This window comes from Trachemys scripta, chromosome 11 (assembly GCF_013100865.1).
Source record: "Trachemys scripta elegans isolate TJP31775 chromosome 11, CAS_Tse_1.0, whole genome shotgun sequence".
Taxonomy (NCBI): domain Eukaryota; kingdom Metazoa; phylum Chordata; order Testudines; family Emydidae; genus Trachemys; species Trachemys scripta.
In genome coordinates, this window is record NC_048308.1 from 11,708,260 (window position 1) to 11,731,130 (window position 22,871).

General features: G+C 42.7%; 1 protein-coding gene across 3 annotated transcripts in view; it reads right to left on the reverse strand.

Moving 5' to 3' along the window:
- Window positions 1-22,871, reverse strand: part of OSBPL11 (oxysterol binding protein like 11) — a 69,701-nt gene that overhangs the window by 43,401 nt on the left and 3,429 nt on the right. The window contains exon 1 of one of the 3 annotated variants that reach the window (XM_034785437.1): window positions 20,445-21,026. The exons of the other annotated variants lie outside the window; for them this stretch is intronic. Coding sequence (XP_034641328.1) covers window positions 20,445-20,587 — 143 coding nt within the window. The 5' untranslated portion in view covers window positions 20,588-21,026. Of the gene's footprint in view, window positions 1-20,444; window positions 21,027-22,871 lie in introns of those variants that run through there. 3 annotated transcript variants of the gene reach the window in all.

Genomic DNA, 22,871 nt, shown 5'->3' on the forward strand with positions numbered 1-22,871 from the left:
GTTTTCAGTGTTTCTTCTTTTCCTTCTCTGCTTGCGCCTCCATTCTTTCTTCCCCATATGTTCTTCACCTTCTCCCTTATATTTGCTGTCTCCCTCCGTGGCCCCCCTCCCTCCAATCTTTGCACTGAAATCAATCTCCCTTTCCCTTCCACTGCTCTCTAACTTGTAGCTTCCTCACTTCGATTGCCACTTGTACTGGGCAGGTACCTAACTTATGATAAGCAACCAGCATGCACAAATGAGCTAAAAAAACACCAATACCAACTCTGGTGTGTGTGTCTCACACACCCTGCAGCCCTCCCACACAAAGAGTCAGAAAAATTTACCAAATACCTGATAGCTAGAGATTAAATAAAGATGGGAGATTCCACTGACCGGGGCAATGCCCAGGTCAGGAGCCAAGACCCATCCTTGCCCAGTGGCTGGGAAAGAGGAGGATGCTGGGATTCTTACCAGGGACCTTGCTCAGTAGTTCCATCTTTTGTAGTCTCTGACTAGTAGGTAATTTAATCTATTTGTTGGGAAGAAGTATATTCTCCCCTTTGGTTCTCCCACCACCACTCAACCTTAACTCCCCTGGGTGGAAGTCTCTGTTAATTTACCCCTCCCCAAGCCTTTAATTTTCATCCAGTTTGTGTGAAACTGACCCAGTTCTTGTTAGTTTACTGATGTCCAAAAGTAGCAGAGAAAACTAACAAGGCTAATTAGTTTTTCACTCTACCACTCCTTGGGAAAGCTCTGAGCAACAGCAGAGGCACAAGACTAGTCTGCCTGTAGACTAAGACGACAACAATTCTATCAGTTTACTCCTGCCTCATGTTGGAATGTTTTCTTTGCAGCCAAACGGGCTACCAACTTTAAAGAAAATTAGCAAGAAAGCCTAGATTTTACAGATGTTGATGACACTTGCCCGGGAACAATTTTTATTGTATGGAACTAGTGGAATTTTCAAAACTCAATCTAATGCCTGCACACAAGTATTTCTATTAAAAATAGACAACTTTATTTATCATTTATCATTTAAATTCAAATCCTGCAAAAGATTCCACACAGGCAGACACTTATGCATGGGCATACCTTCTGCAGAATTGGGAGCTCAGACTGTACATTCTTTGGGGCAAGTATTTATATTTATCTGTACTACAAGGTGCCATAAACATTTACAGTGCAATAAGTAATAAATAGTTATCAAGGGCATTAAAACGCCACTGTTCCTCCAAGAACTGGAAACAAAAACAAAACAAAACAAAAAAAACAGAAAATGTTCTGGATTCTAACTTAGTGGCTCCCTTGCAAGCATTTAAAACTGAAATCTTACTATAAACATCAGCTGGTACTACAACTTATTTAAAACTGTAAACAAAAATGCCATAAGAAGTTACACATCTACCTTTGGTACATACTCTGATGACTGACAAATTGCATATTTATTTACATATTATTCTTATTCTGTCAATTTCTCCTTGATAGACATTTGATTTATCACAATGTGCATATTTAAAATTATTGTAGCCTATTTTCAAAAGTGCCAAGTGCCTATAACGCAATGAGTTTTTTGACTGTTCAGCACTTCTGAAAATCTGGGCTTAAAAAAAAAAAAAAAAAAAAATACAGCACGGTCTTACTGGGTGGAACACAACGACAATACTTAGGCTCTTTTCAGGGGTCTACGGAATGCTTTTAATATTCTAAAATTTGGTCTGGAAATTCAGGCATTAGCTTGGTTTACAGATTAACTGCGTAACGGAAAATAGGTGGTAAAACATCAGAAAAAATAGGGTTGTCCTTAAAATCTTTATCATGGCACTTCATGGATCAATATTAAGACCCCATCTTTATATTTTTATTATATTATATATAAAAAATATATAAAAATAATGACCTTCTTGCACAATACACTCTAAATCTGTGATATGCATATTTGATTCACTTATCTGTAAAAGTGAAAACGTAACTGAACTGTTCAAAGTGACTTGGGAAAGGATTTTGAGTACCAGTAATATGAACTCTACACTATCCTATTAAGTGGATAGTAACTTGAAATTGTTGCAACCGTTCACAACGTATCTAAGTTTTAGGAGTAAGTACGCTTGGATGTAGTAAGTCCTAACAATATTCTCAGGCCTGTAAATAACAAAATTAAGGCAACCCATGTCCCAACAACCGTTTAATCTAGAAGACTATATTTTTAAGATTATTAATATAATTGTTTCCACTGTATTACAAAGGATGAGTTACGTATACAGTAAAAAAGTATTAGCACAATTACAGCAAGAACATTGTGTAGATGCTTCACCCCAAAATAGGATATACTGAGAACAGGACAATGCGGCCCAATTCCGACTGGGCCTTTGGATACTACCACAGTATAAATACTTACTACTAAGGCACAGAGGTCATAGAAATTGTGAATCTAAATAAAATTAGTTAAATTCTGGAAATGGCTGGGGGAAGAAGAAGGGAGTACTTCAGCTGCAGGGCTAGGTCCAGCTTCTGCTCCAGGTGTTGCTATCTGGCACCACTCAGGTTTTCAGTATCCACCCTCTTATAGCTGGAGGAGGAGGGGCAGATGGGCCAAACCAGAATGCCATTGCAACCTAGCGCATGGGGTCACACCACCAACTGAATTTGGCCCATCTGCCCCTCCATGTACAGAGGGGCAGATACCCAAACTTTAGAAGCATCGGGTCTCATGCCCAGAGTGCGAGCTGGGTTCAGGACCTGCTGCAGGGTCAGCTTGCTCTCCATCCCTCCCCCCACCCGGCCTTTTCCCAAGATTTCACTGACTATATTTAGGCCACCAAGGACATGAAATGTCTTTTCTGTGGAATGCCTTGAATGAGAAGTACAGTTTATGCTAATCTGCATAAAGCAAAGCCACATTGCCCCTGCCAGGAATGTTGGTGACCTTTCTGTGACTTTTCCTTTTTTCCCTGTACTTCTGCCATGAAATTTACTAAAACATTGTGTGCCAAAATCTTAGCCTCATTTACAACTACTACTACAGGAGAGTAGTCTGCCACTTTTATTATACTTGTCAAATATATTAGACAGGTAGGCATGTGTTGCAATGAAATCCTTACACCTGTTTTAGAGAAATCCAATAAGAACTCATTTTGCATTCCTCTGTGAAGCCTTTATTTTGCTTTTTCATATTTCACAGTGTGCAGTAACTGCTTTTACAAAATATGTCCATATGTCATATCAAGATTGAACCCTTATGCATTCCCTTGATAAACAAGCTTCAGGCCCAAACTTGTATACAATATTTATATGGAAATTTTAATCTTGGATAGTCATTAGCTAATGGAATTTATTTATAAACTTTGCAGGGACACCACCACAATACCTGCTCATGTCAGACCATGTTTATCTTCACAACACCATTCTAATAAGGGCGGTATTAACCCCAGGTTACACTTGGAGAACTGTAGAACAGAAAGACTGAATTCCTTGCCCAACATCACACAGGAAGTTTGTGACAGAGCAAAAACAGAAAGCAAATCTGAGCCACAGTCCAGTATCTTAGCCACAAAACCATCCTTCCCTTGGAAGAACTCCAGGCTGCTAAAGTTAGGCAGTTCCTTATATGCAACACTTTCCACCTTCCAGCTCCTTTACAAATACCCTTCTGAGATAAGTAGGAATAATCCCCATTTTACTGATGGGCAAACTACACCACTGTAGTACCTTTTCCTAACAAGCTAGATTCCTTAATAGCCCATACACCCCCTTGAAGAAAAAAAGGGGGGAAGCCTCAGATGTTTTTCAAGAGACAGATTTTAGATACCGAAAACACAGTTATGTCCAAGCATCATTAAAATGTAAAACTATTTTTTCCCCACAACTTACTATCATTAGTCCATTTGTATTATTACTGTTGGCCCTCTGTCAAGTGACAGCAGATGTCAAAGCCTTGCAGGCCAGCTTCCTGTTGTTGGAGAAATCAGTGATGCTAAACCAGGATATATTCTTTGCGCAACTTGTTTATTTCACACTCTATATAGCAGTGCTTGAACACAGGTGGTCACAAAAGGCATGCAGGCAGCCCCCTCATTCAAGAAACTCAGCCAAAACACCAATGCCCAGTTCCAAGGAGTGAATAGGCTTCAAAAACTGACCCTAGTAAGACAGATTAAAGCAGAGATCAAACTCCCAAGCTGATTGCCATGGCTCTCCACACACACACACACACACACACAAAATCTACTAAAAAAATTAACTATGATGCAACATTTCAGCAGACTGAGAAGTGCTTGCATGCTAAGAGAAAACTTGAAGACTAACAGCAAGGTCCAGCGACTCCCATCACAACATTTTTATTTATTACAGAATAGTGCATGAAGGCATCTCCAGGATCAGGGCCCCATTGTACTCAGCTATGTACGAACACAGGAAACCAGAGTCTCATCCACCAAGAACTTACATGTTGCCTTCAATTCGATTGTAACAAAGTGAGTAAAACAAACAAAAAGCAGAAAAGGGGAGAGAAGAGAGTATATACCTAGCTAATAGTATGCACAACTATGTTTTTGAAAAATGTAAACTAAGTTACTGTTTTAAAAATTCCTAATTAAAAGGTAATGCCCCAATCTCACTTAACATTTGCTCAACTAAAACCTCAGGAAAAGTGTGCATGGGCTTGCTGCCTATATTAGTTTATTCCCCTTCTACTTCCTCTGATAGGTCCCTAGAACTGTGGTGCCATGCCCATGTGGTACTGGGAAACCACCAAAATCCCAAGAGTTCTACTTTCCCTACAGTGTCTTCTGGGCATGGGTGGGACCCTATATGCATCAAGTGAGAGAGGGCAAAAAGCGATTGATCATTTAAAGAGCATATACGCTGACATACTTTTTTTTTTTTAATTCTAAATAGCTTTTGAGAAAAAAATAGGAAGATTCACTGTGCAATTCATCAGCATTTGAATAGTCAACTGCAAACTGGAAGCAGTGGTTCCTGTTCTTCATTTAGACCTGTGGCAGAAGTAGTTGTATTTTTCAAAATTACTGGTTTCTGTGGCAATCAGCACATTCTCCTGCATTCAGTCAAATACAGAGCAAGCAAATCTACAAAACAAGTTCCTCTAGGGCAGTGGTTCTCAACCAGGGATAAGTGTATACCCCTGAGGGTACACAGAAGTCTTCAAGGGGGTACCTCAACGCATCTAGATATTTGCCTAGTTTTTACAACAGGCTACATAAAAAGCACTAGCAAAGTCAGTACAAACTAAAATTTTATACAATTACTCGTTTATACTGATCTATGTATTATACACTGAAATGTAAGTACAATATTTAAATTCCAATTGATGTATAATTATATGGTGAAAATAAGCAATTTTTCAGTGACAGTGTGATGTGACACTTTTGTATTTTTACATCTGATTTTGTAAGCAAGTAGTTTTTAAGTGAGATGAAATTTGGGAGTACAGAAGACAAATCAGACTCCTGAAAGAGGTTCAGTAGACTGAAAAGGTTGAGAGCCACTGCTCTAGGGTACTTAAGGAACTAGCTGAAGCAATCTCAAAACCATTAGCAATTATTTCAAGAACTCATGGAGGAGGAAGGAGATCCCAGAGGACTGGAAACGGGTAAACATTTAAGTGCGGGAACAAATTACAGACAAATTACAGACCATCAGTCAGGCTAACTTCGACACCTGGAAAGATACTGGAACAAATTACCTAACAATCAATTTGTAAGCACCTAGATGATAAGAGGGTTATAAGGAATAGCCAGCAATCATGTTAAATCAGCCTCATTTCCTTCTTTGACAGGGTTACTGGCCTAGTGGATGGGGGCCCGGGAGAGGGTGGGAAGCCATAGACAAAATATATCTTGATTTTAGTAAGGCTTTTGACACAGTCCCACATGACAGTCTCATAAGCAAACTAGGGAAATGTGGTCTAGATGACGTTACCATAAAGTGGGTGCACAACCTGTTGAAAGACCATACTCAGAGAGTAGTTATCAATGATTCGCTATCAAACTGGGAGGGTGTATCTAATGGAGTCCAGCAGGAGTCAGTACTGGGTCTGGCACTATTCCATATTTTCATGAATGACTTGGATAATGGAGTGGAGAGTAAGCGTATAAAATTTGCAGAGGACACCAAACTGGGAGATGTTCCAAGCACTTCCAAGGGCAGGATAAGAATTCAAAATGACCTTGACAAATTGGAGAGTTGGTCTGTAATTAAGAAGCTCACATTTGTCGGGGACTTTTTAACCCAGACGGCAAGGTTCGTTGTCTGACCGCAGAGTGAGAGACAGGCAACACCAGCAAGGTCCAATACAAGCTCTTTATTGAAGAGTGCACACAACAATAGAGAGCGGCCCGTCTCCTGAGAGAACCAGCCCCGATTACAATAACTAGTGAGATTATATAGACAGTTCCGTCGCATCATAGTTAAAACAACCCAACCCCCCTTTATTAGTTAGAAAGCTTCTAATATTTATGCATATCTATCTTCTTTGACACTACAAACAATTCGTGATGCCTCAGCAACTTCTTATGAGCTTTATTGTCATGCACCAGAAACTAGGAGAAAGGAGGGAGTTAAGAACAGAAACAGGGAGTGGAGACTACAAGTCTCCATATGTCCAAACAAACCGTTCCTAGTACATTTGGTACAAGAATGCGGTCCCCCCTTTATCCCATTCTTTGAAGCCCAAGCAAGCATGTCCTCATGTTTCACAGAGAGACAGGAATGGCCCAGCAACTACAGTTAGCCTAACTTTGGTTAAGCTGGCCAAACAACCTGTTCTATACTCCATTTTCCTTGGACCTATCACATTCAATAAAGACAAGTGCAAAGTACTTCACATAGGAAGGAAAAATCAAATATACAACTACAAAATGGAGACTCACTAGCTAGGCAACAGCACTGCTGAAAAGGAGCTGGGGGTTATAGAGGATCACAAACTGAATATGAGTCAACATGATGCAGTCATGAAAAAGGCAAATATCACTGAAGTATATCACAGGAGTTTCATATGCAAGACATAGGAGGTAACTGTCCCACGCTGGTTGGCACCGGTGAGGCCTCAGCTGGAGTACTGTGTCCAGCTCTGGGCACCAAACTTTAGGTAAGATGGGGACAAATGGAAAGAGTCTAGCAGAGAGCAACAAAAATGATAAAAAAAAAAGTTGAGAAAACCTGACCTATGAGGACAGAGTAAAAAAAAAAAAAAAAAGTTAAAAAATTGGACATGGTTAGTCTTGAGAAAAGAAGATCTGATAAGAGTCTTCAAACCCATTAAGGGCAGTTATAAAAAGGAAAGGACAATGACCAGTTATTCTCCATGTCCACTGAAGGTAGGACAAGAAGTAATGGGCTTAATCTGCAGCAAGGGAGAGCTAGGTTAGATATTAGGAAATACTGATGGGTCATTAAGATCTGGAAAAGGCTTCCAAGAGAGGTTGTGGAATCCTCATCATTGGACGTTGTTAAGAACAGACTGGATAAACACCTATCATAGATGGTTTAGGTTTACTTGGTCCTGCCTCAAGGCGGAGGACTGGACTTGATAACCCAGGGGAGCGCAAACTACGGGCCCACCAGCCGTTTTAATCCGGCCCTTGAGCTCCAGCTGGGGAGCAGGGTCTGGGGCTTATCCCACTCCCATGCTCCAACCAGGGAGCAGGGTCGGGGGCCACTCTGCTCGGTTCCCGAAGCAGCGGCATGTCCCCCCTTGGGCTCCTATGCGTAGGGGCAGCCAGGGGACTCTGCTCCACACGCTTCCCCTGCCCCAAGCGCCGCCCCCACAGCTCCCATTGGCCGGGAATTGCAGCCAGTGGGAGCTGCAGGGGCAGCGTCTGTGGACAGCACTCAGCAGAGCCGCCTGGCCATACCTCTGCGTAGGACCCGGAGCAGGGACATGCCGCTGCTTCCAGGAGTCACTTGAGGTAAGCGCCACCCGGAGCCTGCACCCCAACCCCCTGCCCCAGCCCTGATCCTCCCCCCGCCCTCCCAATCCCTCGGTCCCAGCCTGGAGCACCCTCCTGCACCCCAAAACCCTCATCCCCAGCCCCAGAGCCTGCACACCCCACACCCCTGCCCCAGCCCTCCCGCACACTGAACTTTTCATTTCCGGCCCCAGCCAGAGCCCTCACCCCCTCCCGCACCTTGACCCCAATTTCGTGAGCACTCATGGCCCGCCATACAATTTCTATACCCAGGTATGGCCCTCATGCCAAAAAGTTTGCCCACCCCTGTGATAAGAATGTAAGGGAGGGCCCTTGAGAGGTTATGATTCTGTAAGACAAAGACACAAATAATTTGAGGAGAACATAAAGTAAGCCTCTAGAAGTGCTCCAAGACGCTTATTTCAATGAAACACACTGCTTACCCCTTTCCATACATAAATGTTTCATGATATAACCTATGACCTACATGAGATCATCCCTCTTTGTTCAAAGTTCAAACAGAGAGAGGATTTGCTATTACATTAGATTCTGGGTCAATAACAGTGTTCAGTTTTTGTAGCAAGGCTCAAATCCTAATATGTTATAAGATATGAATATTTCTGTACCCACTGAAAGCACCAGTATGCACTGGGAGAAAAGAGTTATTCCGCCTGAAAACTTATTGTCAGCAGGAAACTCAAATCAGCCCTAAGTGTTTTGAAATACCATTCTGCCTTGCAAGAGGGGTGGGGCGGAGGGGGGAAGGATGCACAGTAGTGCCTACTGTCCATTATATTAACAAAACTGCTGAAGTGACCCACGCTAACTCTGGTGCAGAGCAGAAATTAGCAAACAGAGCAAAGACCCTACACCTAATGAATAAAAAGCAAAACACTGCTCTCATTGGACAGCTGTAAAATGGCATGTTTAACTGCACTGCCATTTAGAAGGCTCTTTAGCACTCAAAATATATCTACCATGCAAACCAACTGAAGTGGGTGTTTCGACAAGCAATTTAACTTCTGCTTACATTAATACTGAAACTACTCTGTAAACCCGTCTAAATTTAGCAAAGACTCCTCCCACATACACAAGTATGTACATCAATTCAAAATGAAATCTAAAGTACATCTACGGGTGACACTGGCTTACCGTATCAAAAGTACTGGTGATTTCAGAAGCTGATAGTTAATGCTCAATTTGAGACATTTTAAAGAGGTCTGATTTTCATAGGGTACATTCTCAGCACTTTCTGAAAAACAGGACCCTTTAAAATATCTCAAATTGAGCACCTAAAAATGGAGACACGCAAAACCACTAGCCATTTTTGAAAATCCTATGGTTGGATTATCTTGCTTCTGAAGACCACCATTAAAATTATCATTAATACAGTCTGGCGTGTACATCTAGATAAAATGAACTGCAAGGTTTTGGAGATGGAGGTGTCAAACAAATTTCCCAACACACCAACATTTCAATAGTATGGTTATGTTACACAGTGGAGCACAGAAATTGTTACGGTCTGCATAGGTATAGCTCTATTATAATTTTTATATCAGCAGCAAATTTCCTTTTGAGTCTGGTACCACAAATTAAGCAATGCACCACTTCATTTAGTAATTGCAGTTTCTGATAAATATCAGCAGACCATTCACTTGTTAGTCTCCTGACATCAATTTCATTAAGTTCAGTAGCTGAATCAAAGCTGCTCTACTCCGAGTTACGTTACAACACAAAATTTGCTTCTATGCATTTTATTTGGTTTAAATGTCAGGCTTATTCTTGAAGCCAAATAAAAAGGATTTCACTTTTAGAGTAATGGACCCTAAGCAATAATTATGCACAGAAATAGGCAAAATAACAAATCTCTATAAAGCATATCTAGGTTAGCACAAGCATGGCCCAGAACAATGGTTTGCTCTGCAGCTCCTAGGTCTCTTTTCATAACTGCTTTTTTTGCCTAGTGCTAATTGCTAAACAATAGTATGTAGTAGGCCCCAGCCTACCAAGAAAAATGAAAGGATTTTCTTGTAACTGTAAAACTACAGTATCCCAGAATCGTATTGATACTCTACATGGCTGTTATAGACTTTGCAGCAAACATCAAGTCATAAGCAATCTGAATAGCCTATATCTTATCAATTATGCAACCGATTGACATCCGCTATTAAGTCCTTTCACCACCCCCTAAACCACCTTTGGAAGAATCTTGGAAGAAAAATAATTAACTGTTAATTGCCACATCTCAGAAATGGTTCAAAATCAAGACTCTCAGATTCATTGGTTTTATTCTCTGTGCGTGTCGGCTGAAAAGTACCTAACAATGCCAAATTCATTTTACAACAAACTGCAATTTGTCTGGATACTCAGAGGACTCTATTTCAAATACTACACATACACACCACAAAATTAAAAGTTAAAAGAACTTTAAAGTTGCAAAGTCAAGCACTCAAAAGCTAGGAAATGCCAGAATTAAGGTTGCCTTTGCAATTTTAATTTGGCCTCCATGTGTATACCTTGTGATAGGGTTTAATTACATGATTATTATTTTTTGCCATACCTCATTCAAAGCACAGAATAGACTGTGCTCATTTAACAGCTATTCATTATTGTGTTTTCTCCTCCTTGCTCAATGTGTGGCCCCATGCCTTATTTGCTGTACATTAATCATAGAATATCAGGGTTGGAAGGGACCTCAGGAGATCATCTAGTCCAATCCCCTGCTCAAAGCAGGACCAATCCCCAACTAAATTCATTATTCAAACCTTGCCCTGAAGACAGAATTATTAATTTCCCAATGGGCTTTTCTATAGTGCGCATCAGTGTAGTAGCTAAGTGCTTCACAAACATTAATTTATTTTCACAACACCCTTGGGAGATGAGAGGTATTATCCCCATTTCACAGATGGAGAACAGAGGGACCAAGAGATCAAGGTCAAAGTTATCCACTAATTTTGGATGCCCAATTTGAGATGTCCAAGACCTGATTTTTCACTGTACATAGCATTATATATGTTCAAAACACAGCTCCCATTGACTTCAGTTGCAGCTGTAAGTGCTCAGAACTTCTGAAAACTCAAGCCTCAGAATCTCAAGTCAAGCACCCAGAAAATAAGGAACACACAATTAGTGACCACAAGTGAAAAGTTTGGTTTAAGCAATGACTAGTATCACACAGGAGCTCTGTGGCAAAAACAGAGCTGGAGCACGCCCAGTGTAGATGCAGTGTTCAGGGAATCTAACTGCTAAAATCTAAGATGTCACTACAGAGCATGTGCCCACGGCAATTTCACAGAGGCATAAAACTTGGCCAAATTTGGGCAGATTTTCACAGGGATAGTACATAAAGGTCACCACCTGCCAAATTTCAAGGCTCTGCTCCAAAGCATGAGCTTTTTCAAAGAGAGGATTTCCAGATTTTTTTTAACATGGGCAAAACAATGTATTTTTCCCTCATTCTCAAACAGCTGAACTTCTCCCCCCCCCCCCCAAAAAAAAATCTACCTCAGGCAGCCACCCAGCACAGAAAATTTCAGGCTAAATGGTTAAAGTTTGGCAAAGTTACAAGTACTAAAAACAGGGTCTTATAATGGGAAGTGTTAGGTAATCTTAATGACAGGCGATGCTCCCAGCTGCACCTATAATCAAATGAGTCAGTACTTGCAAATGAGAGGAACCAGTATCATGATAGAATGCTCAGGATAAGTAAGAGTCCTGTATACATTCCCTATTTTTCAGGGAACTATTCTATTCTCTGTATGTTCTTATACGGTACACATAACTGTAATATTCAAGTGCTTTCCTGTAGTAGTACATTAAGTGACATGACAAACATCTGCCATGCACAGTTTGTTCTCCCCAAGGGGAGAATTTCATATGTTGTGTGTAGTGGAACGTTTTGTTTTGGTAGGATTTTTACTCTTTTAATATACATGTAGTTATGTGTTTACATTAGAGCTTGAACTTGTAGTGAAAGGTAACAAGATTTGTGACGGTCCTTGGTTCTCATGGGAATTTATTCCACAGGAAGCCATCAACAGCACAAATGATTTGATCTCTCAGAACGACATGTTAAAGACATTTCCCCTGTACATTCCATTTAGTTTTAATATCTAGATGTACATCTGGGGTCAAATCACTAAGACAAATATTCTGTTAGGATATAGTCAATAGAGGCTTTTGCACATTCCTGCCCCTATTGGTTCTACTGCCTTCACTTTCAGGGTCCTACATGATGAAGATGCTCAATAGCAGCAAGACCTGGATAACGCTCTTTTAGCTAGGGTTACCATCCATCCGTATTTCCTCGGACATGTCCGGCTTTTGCGTCTCTAAATAGCCGTCCGGGAGGAATTGGTAACAAGGTTAAAATGTCCGGGGTTTTTTTCTCCCGCGCCTCCCTCCCTCCCTTCCATGCAGAGTGCAGCTGCTGATTGGGCGGCTGGGCCGACTGAGCCGCTCCCATTGGCCTCCAGCAGCCAGAGCCCTCCCCTGCTCTCTGCTCCCCCCTCCCTCTGTCTGCAGCCCTGTGTAACACACAAACTGACCCAGCGGGCACCGTGTTTTGCCTACACGTGGAATCAGAACAGTAAGGGGAGTCCGGGGGGGGGAGAAGGGGGACAGTCGGGGGGTGGGGGAGAGTGTTGGATGGGTCCCCAGCCTCCACCTGCCACCTTCCCCCCCGTAGACTCCCCCNGAGAGTGTTGGATGGGTCCCCAGCCTCCACCTGCCACCTTCCCCCCCGTAGACTCCCCCCTCCCTGCCTGCCTCTCCCTTGTCTGCTTGTACTGACAGAGCCAGCGGCAACTGCAGTCTGCTGCCCCCTGGTCTAGCGTCCCCCATCCACTAATGGGAAGACAGGCTGCCCTTACCCTGCCCTTCCACCCTAGCCCTGAGCCTCTCCAATGCCCCAAACCTCTCATCCCCAGCCCTCATCCCCCCGCACCCTAATCCTCTGCCCCAGCCCTGAGCCCCCTCCTGCATCATGAACCCCTCATCCCCAGCCCTCATCCCCCCGCACCCTAATCCTCTGTCCCAGCCCTGAGCCCCCTCCTGAATCATGAACCCCTCATCCTCAGACCCACAGCCCTCACCCCTGCATCCCGTCCTAGCCCCAAACTCCCTCTCCACACATCCCCTCCTGCCCTCAAACTCCCTCCCAAAGCCTGCACCCCCTCCCTTTGCACCGCCTCCCACCCCCAAACTCCATCCCAGATCCTGCACCACCCACCTCCTGCCCCAGCCCGGAGCCTGCACCCAGCACCCAAACTCTATTCCTGAGCCTGCACCCCTCCTGCACCCTAATCCCCAGCCCAGGACCTGCACCCCAGACCTCCTCCCCCCTCCCAGAGCCTTAGGCAGGTGGGGGGAGGGGGGGGGGGTTCTGGGCACCACCAAAATTTCTACAACCCTGTCACCCATGCGAGTGGATAAGGGTTGGGGCAGTCAGGGGACAGGTAGGGCCATAGGGGGGCAGTTAGGGAGGGGGGTTCTCAGCAAGGGGCAGTCAGGGGACAAGAAGCAGGGGGGGTTGGGGTTCTGAGGGGGGCAGTCAGGGGTGGGAAGTGGGAGGGAGTGGATGGGGGCGGGGCTTCCCCCCCCCCCCGTGTCCTCTTTTTTGAGTGTGGAAATATGGTAACCCTACTTTTAGCAAACACTCATCAGCCCTGACAAGCCAGTGGAGAGGAACATTCAGCACTCCCTCCCCATTGGCCCACTTAATGTGTAATTGGGCCCAGGTATTTTTTTGCTTTGTAGCAGACAGCAACCATAGGAGCTGCATCTCTGAGTGTCTGTCCTAACTCCTTTAGCCATTCTTTCATAATCCTGTCCACTTCTTTAACACCAGCCAGGTTCACTGCTCATACGTCAACATCCTGTGTGACCTTCCCTTTGTTCCAATTTGTTCCACCCATCTAGTGCTTTAGTTCATGCATAAACATGAAGGACTTGCCTACACTGGGGAAATGCTTTCTGTTATAACATTTGTTAACACAATGTTAAACACTCAAGGTAAACAAGAATGGTTGTGTTTTAAAATCACATCTCCTCATCATATTAATAATTGTGAACCCAGGATGGACCCCAAGGTTAACCAAAACCAGCTGACAATTTTAAACTCGACAGTCATTGTCAATATTGAGTGCTAAGTTGTGCTTAACTCCTTTGTTAATATGTATTATAACTAGGGCTGCCAAGCGATTAATTGTGCGATTAAAAAATGATTAAATGTTAACACTATTAATCGCGCTATTAAACAATAATAGAATACCATTTATTTAAATATTTTGGATGTTTTCTACATTTTCAAATGTATTGTTTTCAATTACAACACAGAATGCGTAGTGTATCGTGCTCACTTTATATTTATTTTTTATTGCAAATATTTGCACTGTAAAAAAACAATTCACCTAATACAAGTACTGTAGTCCAATCTCTATCATGAAAGTTGAACTTACAAATGTAGAATTATGTACAAAAAACACTGGATTCAAAAATAAAACAATGTAAAACTTAGAGTCTACAAGTCCAAATCAGTCCTACTTCTTGTTCAGCCAATCGCTGAGACAAACAAGTTTGTTTACATTGCCGGAAGATAATGCTGCCCGCTTCTTATCACCTGAAAGTGAGAACAGGCGTTTGCATGGCACTGTTGTAGCCAACTTCGTAAGATATTTACATGCAAGATGCGCTGAAGATTCATATGACCCTTAATGCTTCAACCACCATTCCAGAGGATGTGTCCATGCTGATGACGGGTTCTGCTAGATAACGGGGGGGAGGGATAGCTCAGTGGTTTGAGCATTGGCCTGCTAAACCCAGCATTGTGAGTTCAATCCTTGAGGGGGCCGCTTGGGGATCTGGGGCAAAATCAGTACTTGGTCCTGCTAGTGAAGGCAGGAGGCTGGACTTGATGACCTTTCAAGGTCCCTTCCAGTTCTAGGAGATGGGATATCTCCATTTAAAAAAAAAAAAAAGATCCAAAGCAGTGCGGACCAACGCATGTTCATTTCATCATTTGAGTCAGATGCCACCTGCAGAAGGTTGATTTTCTTTTTTGATGGTTTGGGTTCTGTAATTTCCACATCAGAGTGTTGCTCTTTTAAGACTTCTGAAAGCATGCTCCACACCTCATCCCTCTCAGATTTTGGAAGGCACTTCAGATTCTTAAATCTTGGGTCACGTGCTGTAGCTCTTTAGAAATTTCACATTGGTATCGTCTTTGTATTTTGTCAAATTTGCAGTGAAAATGTTCTTAAAACAGAACAACATGCTGGGTCATCATCCAAGACTGTTATAACATTAAATATATGTCAGAATGTAGGTAAAACAGAGCAGACATACAATTCTCCCCCAAGGAGTTCAGTCACAAATTTAATTAACACATTATTTTTTTAACGAGTGTCATCAGCATGGAAGCATGTCCTCTAGAACGATGGCCAAAGCACGAAGAGGCATATGAATCTTTAGCGCATCTGGCACGTAAATAGTTTGGGACACCAGCTACAACAGTGCCATGCAAACGCCTGTTCTCACTTTCAGGTGCATTGTAATTAAGAAGTGGGCAGCATTATCTCCCATAAATGTAAACAAACTTGTTTGTCTTAGCGATTGACTGAACAAGAAGTAGAACTGAGTGGACTTGTAAACTGTAAAGTTTTACATTGCACTCAAAAACAAAACAGTTATGTAACCAAAGAAAAACTACATTTGTAAGTTGTGCATTCATGAGAAAGAGATTGCACTAGGGTACTTATATGAGGTGAACTGAAAAATACAGTTTCTTTTGTTTACAAATATTTGAACTGTAAAAATGATAATCAAAAATAATACCAAGTGAGCACCATATAGTTTGTATTCTGCATTGCAATTTAAATCGATTATATTTGAAAATGTAGAAAAACATCCAATTTCAATTGGTATTCTATTGTTTAACAATGCAATTAATCGTGATTAATTTTTTAAATGTTTTTGAGTTAATCGTGTGAGTTAACTGCGATTGACAGCCCTATAACATGGTGCAATCTCTCAGTAGAGAAGTCCAAAATTAAGATAAACAGGATCAAGCCATCCCCGCTGACAAATCACAATGACTGACTGCATGCCAGTGCAAATCCCCATGACTGAGGCTTGCCAATGCAGCTCCCAACAAACAATGTTTGAGCAGTGATGCTGTAAATCCATGCTGGCATGTAATTATTTATTATCTACTAATCACAGGTGCACACTGTGCTTTACAGACTGCTTGTGTGTATTACTTTGTAAGTGGGTAAATTAATTTGCCTTAACTTTGAATTTGTTTTACTGGGGTTTTTTAAATAAAAGATTTATTAACTTTTGCACGATCCAGGGCATGAATATATTGTGCCATAGAGAAGACCAGTCATGAAAGAAGCAATTTCTCAGAGATTTCAAGGAGGAGGAGGTCATCACTGAATACATAGGAAGAGTGAGTCCGTAGCAGGCATAGGGGTGACATGAAAAAAAGGCACAGAGTTGCAAATAGGAAGAGACTATGGGGGAACTGAAGAGCAGGCACTATACAGGAAAAGGAAAGCAAAAAATGGAAAGGGAAGGAGAAAGATGAGCTTTAAACAGGACAGAGCACATACTAATTTTAACTTTAATAATAAAGGATTTTAAAAAGCCACACACATTAAGAATTAAGGCCCAAGTTTTCAAATGCCTATTTGGATGCCTCAAGTTTTTGGTACCCAATTTGAGTCACCTTAAAGGGTCCACATTTTCAAAGGGTTGGGGGCTCGGCGCTTTCTGAAAGCCAGGCATCTTTAAAATGTGTTAAACTGAACACCTAAAAGTTGAAGCATCCAAATTTCTAATCAATTGAAAATTTAGAGCTAAGGAACTTAACCAATAGGAAAGCAGTATGAAAACACAGGAAAGGTAGAGGTGGAAGGAGACAGAGGGTGATGTCAATTGATGACTTACTTCTTGATGTCACAATTCTAGTACCCAACTATGAGTTTTTTTAAGGGCATCGGTAACAGAGAAACTAAGGGAGGGGGAAGAAGAAAAGTAAGAAGGGGACAGAGGAGAAGCCAGCATGCCAGCTCTAAGACAGACTTATCAGGTAATAATAATCTGTCATTTTGCCTCTCTCTCTGAAAGGCTCTGTGGGCTGGGTGCAGCAAAGCGAAAGAAGTTTAGAATAATAATTTGAAATCACCACCAAAAGAAATTCCACAGATAAGGAGTCTAATAAGTTTTACTTTTAAATAGAACAGAGCAGAGATGATGACGAGAGAGAACAGACAGGGACAAGAGATAGAGTGGAAGTTACAAAGAAGGGGCGTAAGAAAATTGGCCACTAAAACTGATGCATCTAAACTTCCTTACTCATCACAATACTAGGGACCTTGACTTTAATGGAAGCTCTGGCTTATTCTCAAAAATCCAATCTTAATCAAATCAGTTACTACTAACTACGCAATTCTGATGCACTGCACAGCTAAAACTTAGTTATAATGTTGACATAAATATAACACAAAAACAAAGAAAATCAGAGTTGGGAATTAAGGGTAAACCTACTGCAGAGGTTAGAGCAGGGGTCAGAGCAGGGGTTGGCAACCTTTCAGAAGTGGTGTGCTGAGTCTTCATTTATTCATTCTAATTTAAGGTTTCGCGTCCCAGTCATACATTTTTAACGTTTTTAGAAGGTCTTTCTAGAAGTCTATAATATATAACTAAACTATTGTTGTATGTAAAGTAAATATGGTTTTTAAAATGTTTAAGAAGCTTCATTTAAAATTAAATTAAAATGCAGACCCCCCTGGACCGGTGGCCAGGACCCGGGCAGTGAGAGTGCCACTGAAAATCAGCTTGCGTGCCGAACTGCCTACCCCTGGGTTAGAGAATAACCAACCAGTGCTCCCAAATACTATATGTGCTGTAATACCCGAGTTTACTTGCTTTCCTTAGTTTAATGTACAGCCTTAAAAGGCAGATCAGTAGGTTTAAAAATTGGCATTTTAGGGGCTCAGATATTCTGGTGATGGGCATGTTATAAAAGCCTACAGATATGAGATCGATACCACCTCACCCCCACCCACCAAGAATCTCTCTCATCTTTCAGATTAACTCCAACTCATCCAAACTTCACTAGGGAGGATTCTTATCAAAGACAAACCCAAGGGGCAAATCATCTCAATTTCAAAATATGTGCCTTAGCTGTTAATTTTAGATCTGATTAAAGTTGGTTTTTAATGTATTTCATGGTCTCTCACTGCCTTACACAGTTTTCTTCCTACTCATAGCTTGAAATGCAAGAATGTTGAACTTTTTCATCTCCTCAAAATGTTACTCCAAGTCATCTGGGAGCAAGGCTTTTGTTTTCTGCATCCATTGCCTTTAGAATTCACTTCCTGCAATATTCCTCTAAAGTCTGCACAGTCAGTGTGCATTTTAAAACGCAGAATTTATATTTCTTTACCTTTCAGCCACAAGTTATTCCACGTCCTTAATGCCTGCACATCTGCTCAACGATAGAAGCAATCCCCATGTCAAGGTCAGTACAGTTAGTTTACAATATATAACCCATTACATCAAATACTGGTCTGTATAAAAAAGGTGGATACAAGATCTAACCTATTTTGACTAATATTTAAATATAATACTTTTAATACTTTAAATGTAATGTCCATTTAAACGGTCACTTTCTCAGTTTGTGAAAGTCTTACAAACAGCATTATTGTTATTTAGAATTTTTTATTACAATAGTGTGTAGGAACACCAGTCAAGGATCAAGGACTTACTGTACACATGTGTAACAAAGATGGTCCCTATCATAATCTACATTTGGGGGGGGGGGAAGAGGGGAGAAGGGAGGATATTAAATGGCAGAAAGGGGAATATGAATGCAAAACAAAAACAAAAAAAGCAGGGGGATGCCACAGCAAACCTAGCACCAAATTATTTTTATTTAGTTGTTTTGTTTTTAATTGACCAGATTTCAACTTGATATTGTCTATAGAATAAAAACAAAAACAAAAATTCCACCTCCACAACCACTGAATTTACCTTTTACAGTTTAATTTGTCAGGCACATTGGTAACTTACTGTCCAATTGAATATTAATGACATCAAAGGTCTCAACATTTGAGAGAGAAAAGTCTCTGCATTTTGTAGGGGGAAGGAGGAGTAGTTTCCACCTATCATCAGTCAGTGAAAAGTATGCCGTTTCAATATAAATTATAAAGGTTTTAGTAAAACTCTGAAAGACACTGTCTAGTCAAATTTGACCTACAGTTTAAGTTTTGGGAGGAAGGGAGGATCAAACAACCTTTTTCAAAAGTTAAGACAAATAAAAATGTTGCCATGTTTTGATTTTTTTTTTTTTTTAAACCAACAAACACGCCCTTATAGCATTTGCAACTCAAATTGCAGCTTTGTGCTAATGCACAAGAACTTGAAAACGTAACTGACTGGAAACTAACATATTTTCATGTCCAAGCTGACAGAAATGTAAAAGTGTGATTATAAACACGGAATAGTCGATTAAAAAAATTAATCTATAATACTATAGCTAATATAGTTAATATAGGTTAATATTTCTAACAAGCTTTGAACTAAGCATCAATATTAATACAAGCCTAAATAAAATACAGACACAATATAATTAAATCCATGGCCATGTTATTCCATGCAAATGGAATGACTAGGTGTGAATTTACCTCACTCTTCATAGATATTACAGTACTGTTGACAACCATTTTATAGAGTAAATCAAAAGAAGCTTTAAAAGCAAGCAGTATCCTTGGTTTCCAATTGCAACAGACAAATGTCACAAATGACATGTTGTGGCCATGAAACAGATGTATAGAATTTCACAACAGCACAAATAAGCTAAGTGTTTTCTCTGTGCAAGACTACCGATTTCACAAAGGTGACTTCTCATCCAAGAAAATTAATTCACTTAGTAGAAACAAGGAACTGATTAGATAGGTTCACTAACCAGAGTTACCTTGCCTGTGTAAATGTCAGGGTAAGATCTGAAACAACTCAAATAATTAAAAATGTAAGAAGCTGAAATGATTTGGGATTAATTTCCATCTCTCTCATAGTAGTCTCTATAACTTCAGCTTCTTGATTCTTTTAATTATGCTAATAAGTTACAACATGGAGTAAAAGTAAACATATTGTCCTAAAATGAGCTGCTACATAAATGAATAAGTATGTTACACAGATTTACTTGAGAATCTTTGCTTTTGACTTCCTATTCTGTCTGCTCTCTCCAGCTTCCCTTTCTCTCCTGTTTAGCTCTGTGTCTCCGACCTTTGAGACAGGAAAGGCCTATGAGGTCCTGGGGACTATCCTTCCCCCCAAAGGAAGGCTGGTTCCCCCCACGTTTTGTCCCCTCTGGGGTCACAGTATTACATCACAGGGCAGTCGGAGTCTGGGGGCAGGCTTTTACCCCAAGGGAGATGCACCCGGGAAAGCAGGATACCCGTAAATAGCTCACACAAGGGATCCCCTTTCCTTAGGGGATGGTCCCCAGGCCATCAGAGCGGGACCTACCTGTACTGCCAGCCCTTGGTGCTGCCGCCGCCCCGGCTGCCGGGGCTCCTGCCGCTGTTCTGGGCCGGGAGCGGGATTTCCAGCTTCGCTTCGCTCTCGGACACCCTCATGGCTGCGGCCGAGGCCGACTCCCCGCTTTGCATGGCACCGTTTTTAAGCCACCTGACCCAGGAGGGAGCCGAAGGGGCCGACGCCGCTCCCACAGCGCCCCGCCGGGAGCAGCGGGTCTCCGCGGGAAGCCAGCGGCCCTGGGGGTGGGAGACACCGGGCAAGGGGGCGGCGCAGGCCCCGGGGCGCAGCCGTCACCGGGGCAGAGGAACCGGCTGGTGCACACCAGGGAGATGGCGCGGGGCTGCTCCTGCCGCTCCCCTCTCTCGGCCTCCTCGCTCCCTGCCGCCCGGCGCTGGGGTCCCCGGGGCACAGGCTCCGCTCCCCGGCTGCGCCTGAGGCCGCTGCTCCGGCAGTGGGGCTCGGCAGCGCCCGCCTCCTGTGGGCGCCAGGTCCCGTCCCACCCCCCGGGGTCCGGCCTCCGCGTGCGGCGGATAGACGCAGAGCCCGCCCCGCTCGGCTGGGCTGGGCCCGGCCCGCCGCCGCCGTCCTCCCTGCGCACGCAGAGCGCCAGCGCCGCCTCCCTGTCCGGGTCAGCCGCCGGGCGGGGGGCGGGGAGGGAAGGCTCGGCTGCCATCTTTGTCACGGGCAGGGACGTGCTCGGCTCAGGGGAGGGGAGCTGCTGCCCGTTCCCCAGGCGGGGCGCCTCCCTCCGACACTGCTGCCCCCAGCCCCGCCCTGCCCAGGAGAAGGGGGCGCCTCCCTCTGTCACAGCAGCTCCTTGGGGCGAAGGGGGACGATCCCCTTCTGGGACAGGAGCCACCTGTGTGGGGAGCGGTTTGACGGGCAGGGCGTGTTTCAGTCAGGCCCTGAGACACTCCTGCGTTCAGGCTGCCACCGCCGTGTGGAAACCTGCCTGTGGGAGTCTGGAAGCCAGGCCCTCTGGAAACATGCAAAGTTGTCCCCAGGTCAGGGCGGCGGTTCCATCCATGTCAACACAAACAAGTTTAACCAGCACATCAGTCTGCTAAGAGTGGCAATCCTATCCATGGTACTTCTCCAACTCCCCTTGTTGTGGTATCTGAGCGCCTCAGAGACTCTAGTATTTATCATCACAACACCTCTGTGAAGTAGGGAAATGCTATTTATCCCTATTTTACAGATGGGGATAAAGTCACACAGGAAATCTGTGAGAGCAGCAATTCAAATGCAGATCTTCCAAGCCTAGGCAAGTGCGCTAACTACTAGGAGAGGGCTACAAACATTTGGTTTAAAAGTTACAAATAGGGCTATACCACAGATCTGAGGTGATACCCATCTGGTAAACTGGGGATCTATTTGACTGATGAATTGGATAGTCTGACTGCCTGACCTGCACGCTGCCCTCTATCATCATCATGGGATGCCCTTTCTGTTCTGGTCCTCAAGACTCATTTAAATCACTCCTGCCCCACTTCTACAAGAGCCCAGTCACATATTTATCAGTTTCATGAATATCTATGGAGGGAGGGGTTGAATGTTGGGATGGTCCAGTAAGGAAAATTGGAACTGGTGTGTGGAAGAAAGATAAGGGCTGAATAGGGGAGGGAAGGCAGGGCAAGGAGATTTAGTGTATTTGGCTTTAATAGAACAACAAAGAAAACAACAATGTAATTAGTAAGACTTGTGACTATTAGCATCCAGATCACTTTGGTTGGGAGATCTGTGTCTTTTTAGGGCAAGGAATGAGTCTTCCTCTGTGTTTGTACAGCACATAGTCCAATATGGCTACAATCCAAACCTGGTCTTCAAGGAACCACCATAAAATATTAAATATTAATAAAAAGTATTGTCACACTAAAATGCTGCCATATTCTGAATAAGGCCCATGTGATGGAAAACAATTGTGGGGTGGGGAGCATTATTTGAGAGGGCATTGTAACAACCAAACCCCAGACAGGATAGCAGGTGTTCTGTTCAAATTTGTGTTCCAACGCTGTCATAGCACAAATAAGGATGCTGTTTACTCAAATGCTATAACTGGGGGAAAACCCCACACCTTCTAATCAAATAAACACATGGCTTCCCACAAAAAAGATTTGTTTGTTCAGCAGTGACAGAAAGGTTCTTAATCTGGTTCACCACCTCTGAATGAGCTGAGATGTGAAGGTCCATGTATCTGGAGCACTGCATGCAACCTGGCATATTTTGTAAGTGTAGTTTTTTTTTTACTCTACATAGTATGGCATTTTTCAAATACAGTTCTGATTCAAATTAATTCAAACAGCTCAGAGGCATTTGGATTCCCAAGGATTAAGTAAAATTTGAGGTTTTATAACTAAGCTAGCTATTATTATGTAGGTATAATCCACTTCTGACCCCTGAATAGAATCCAAACAG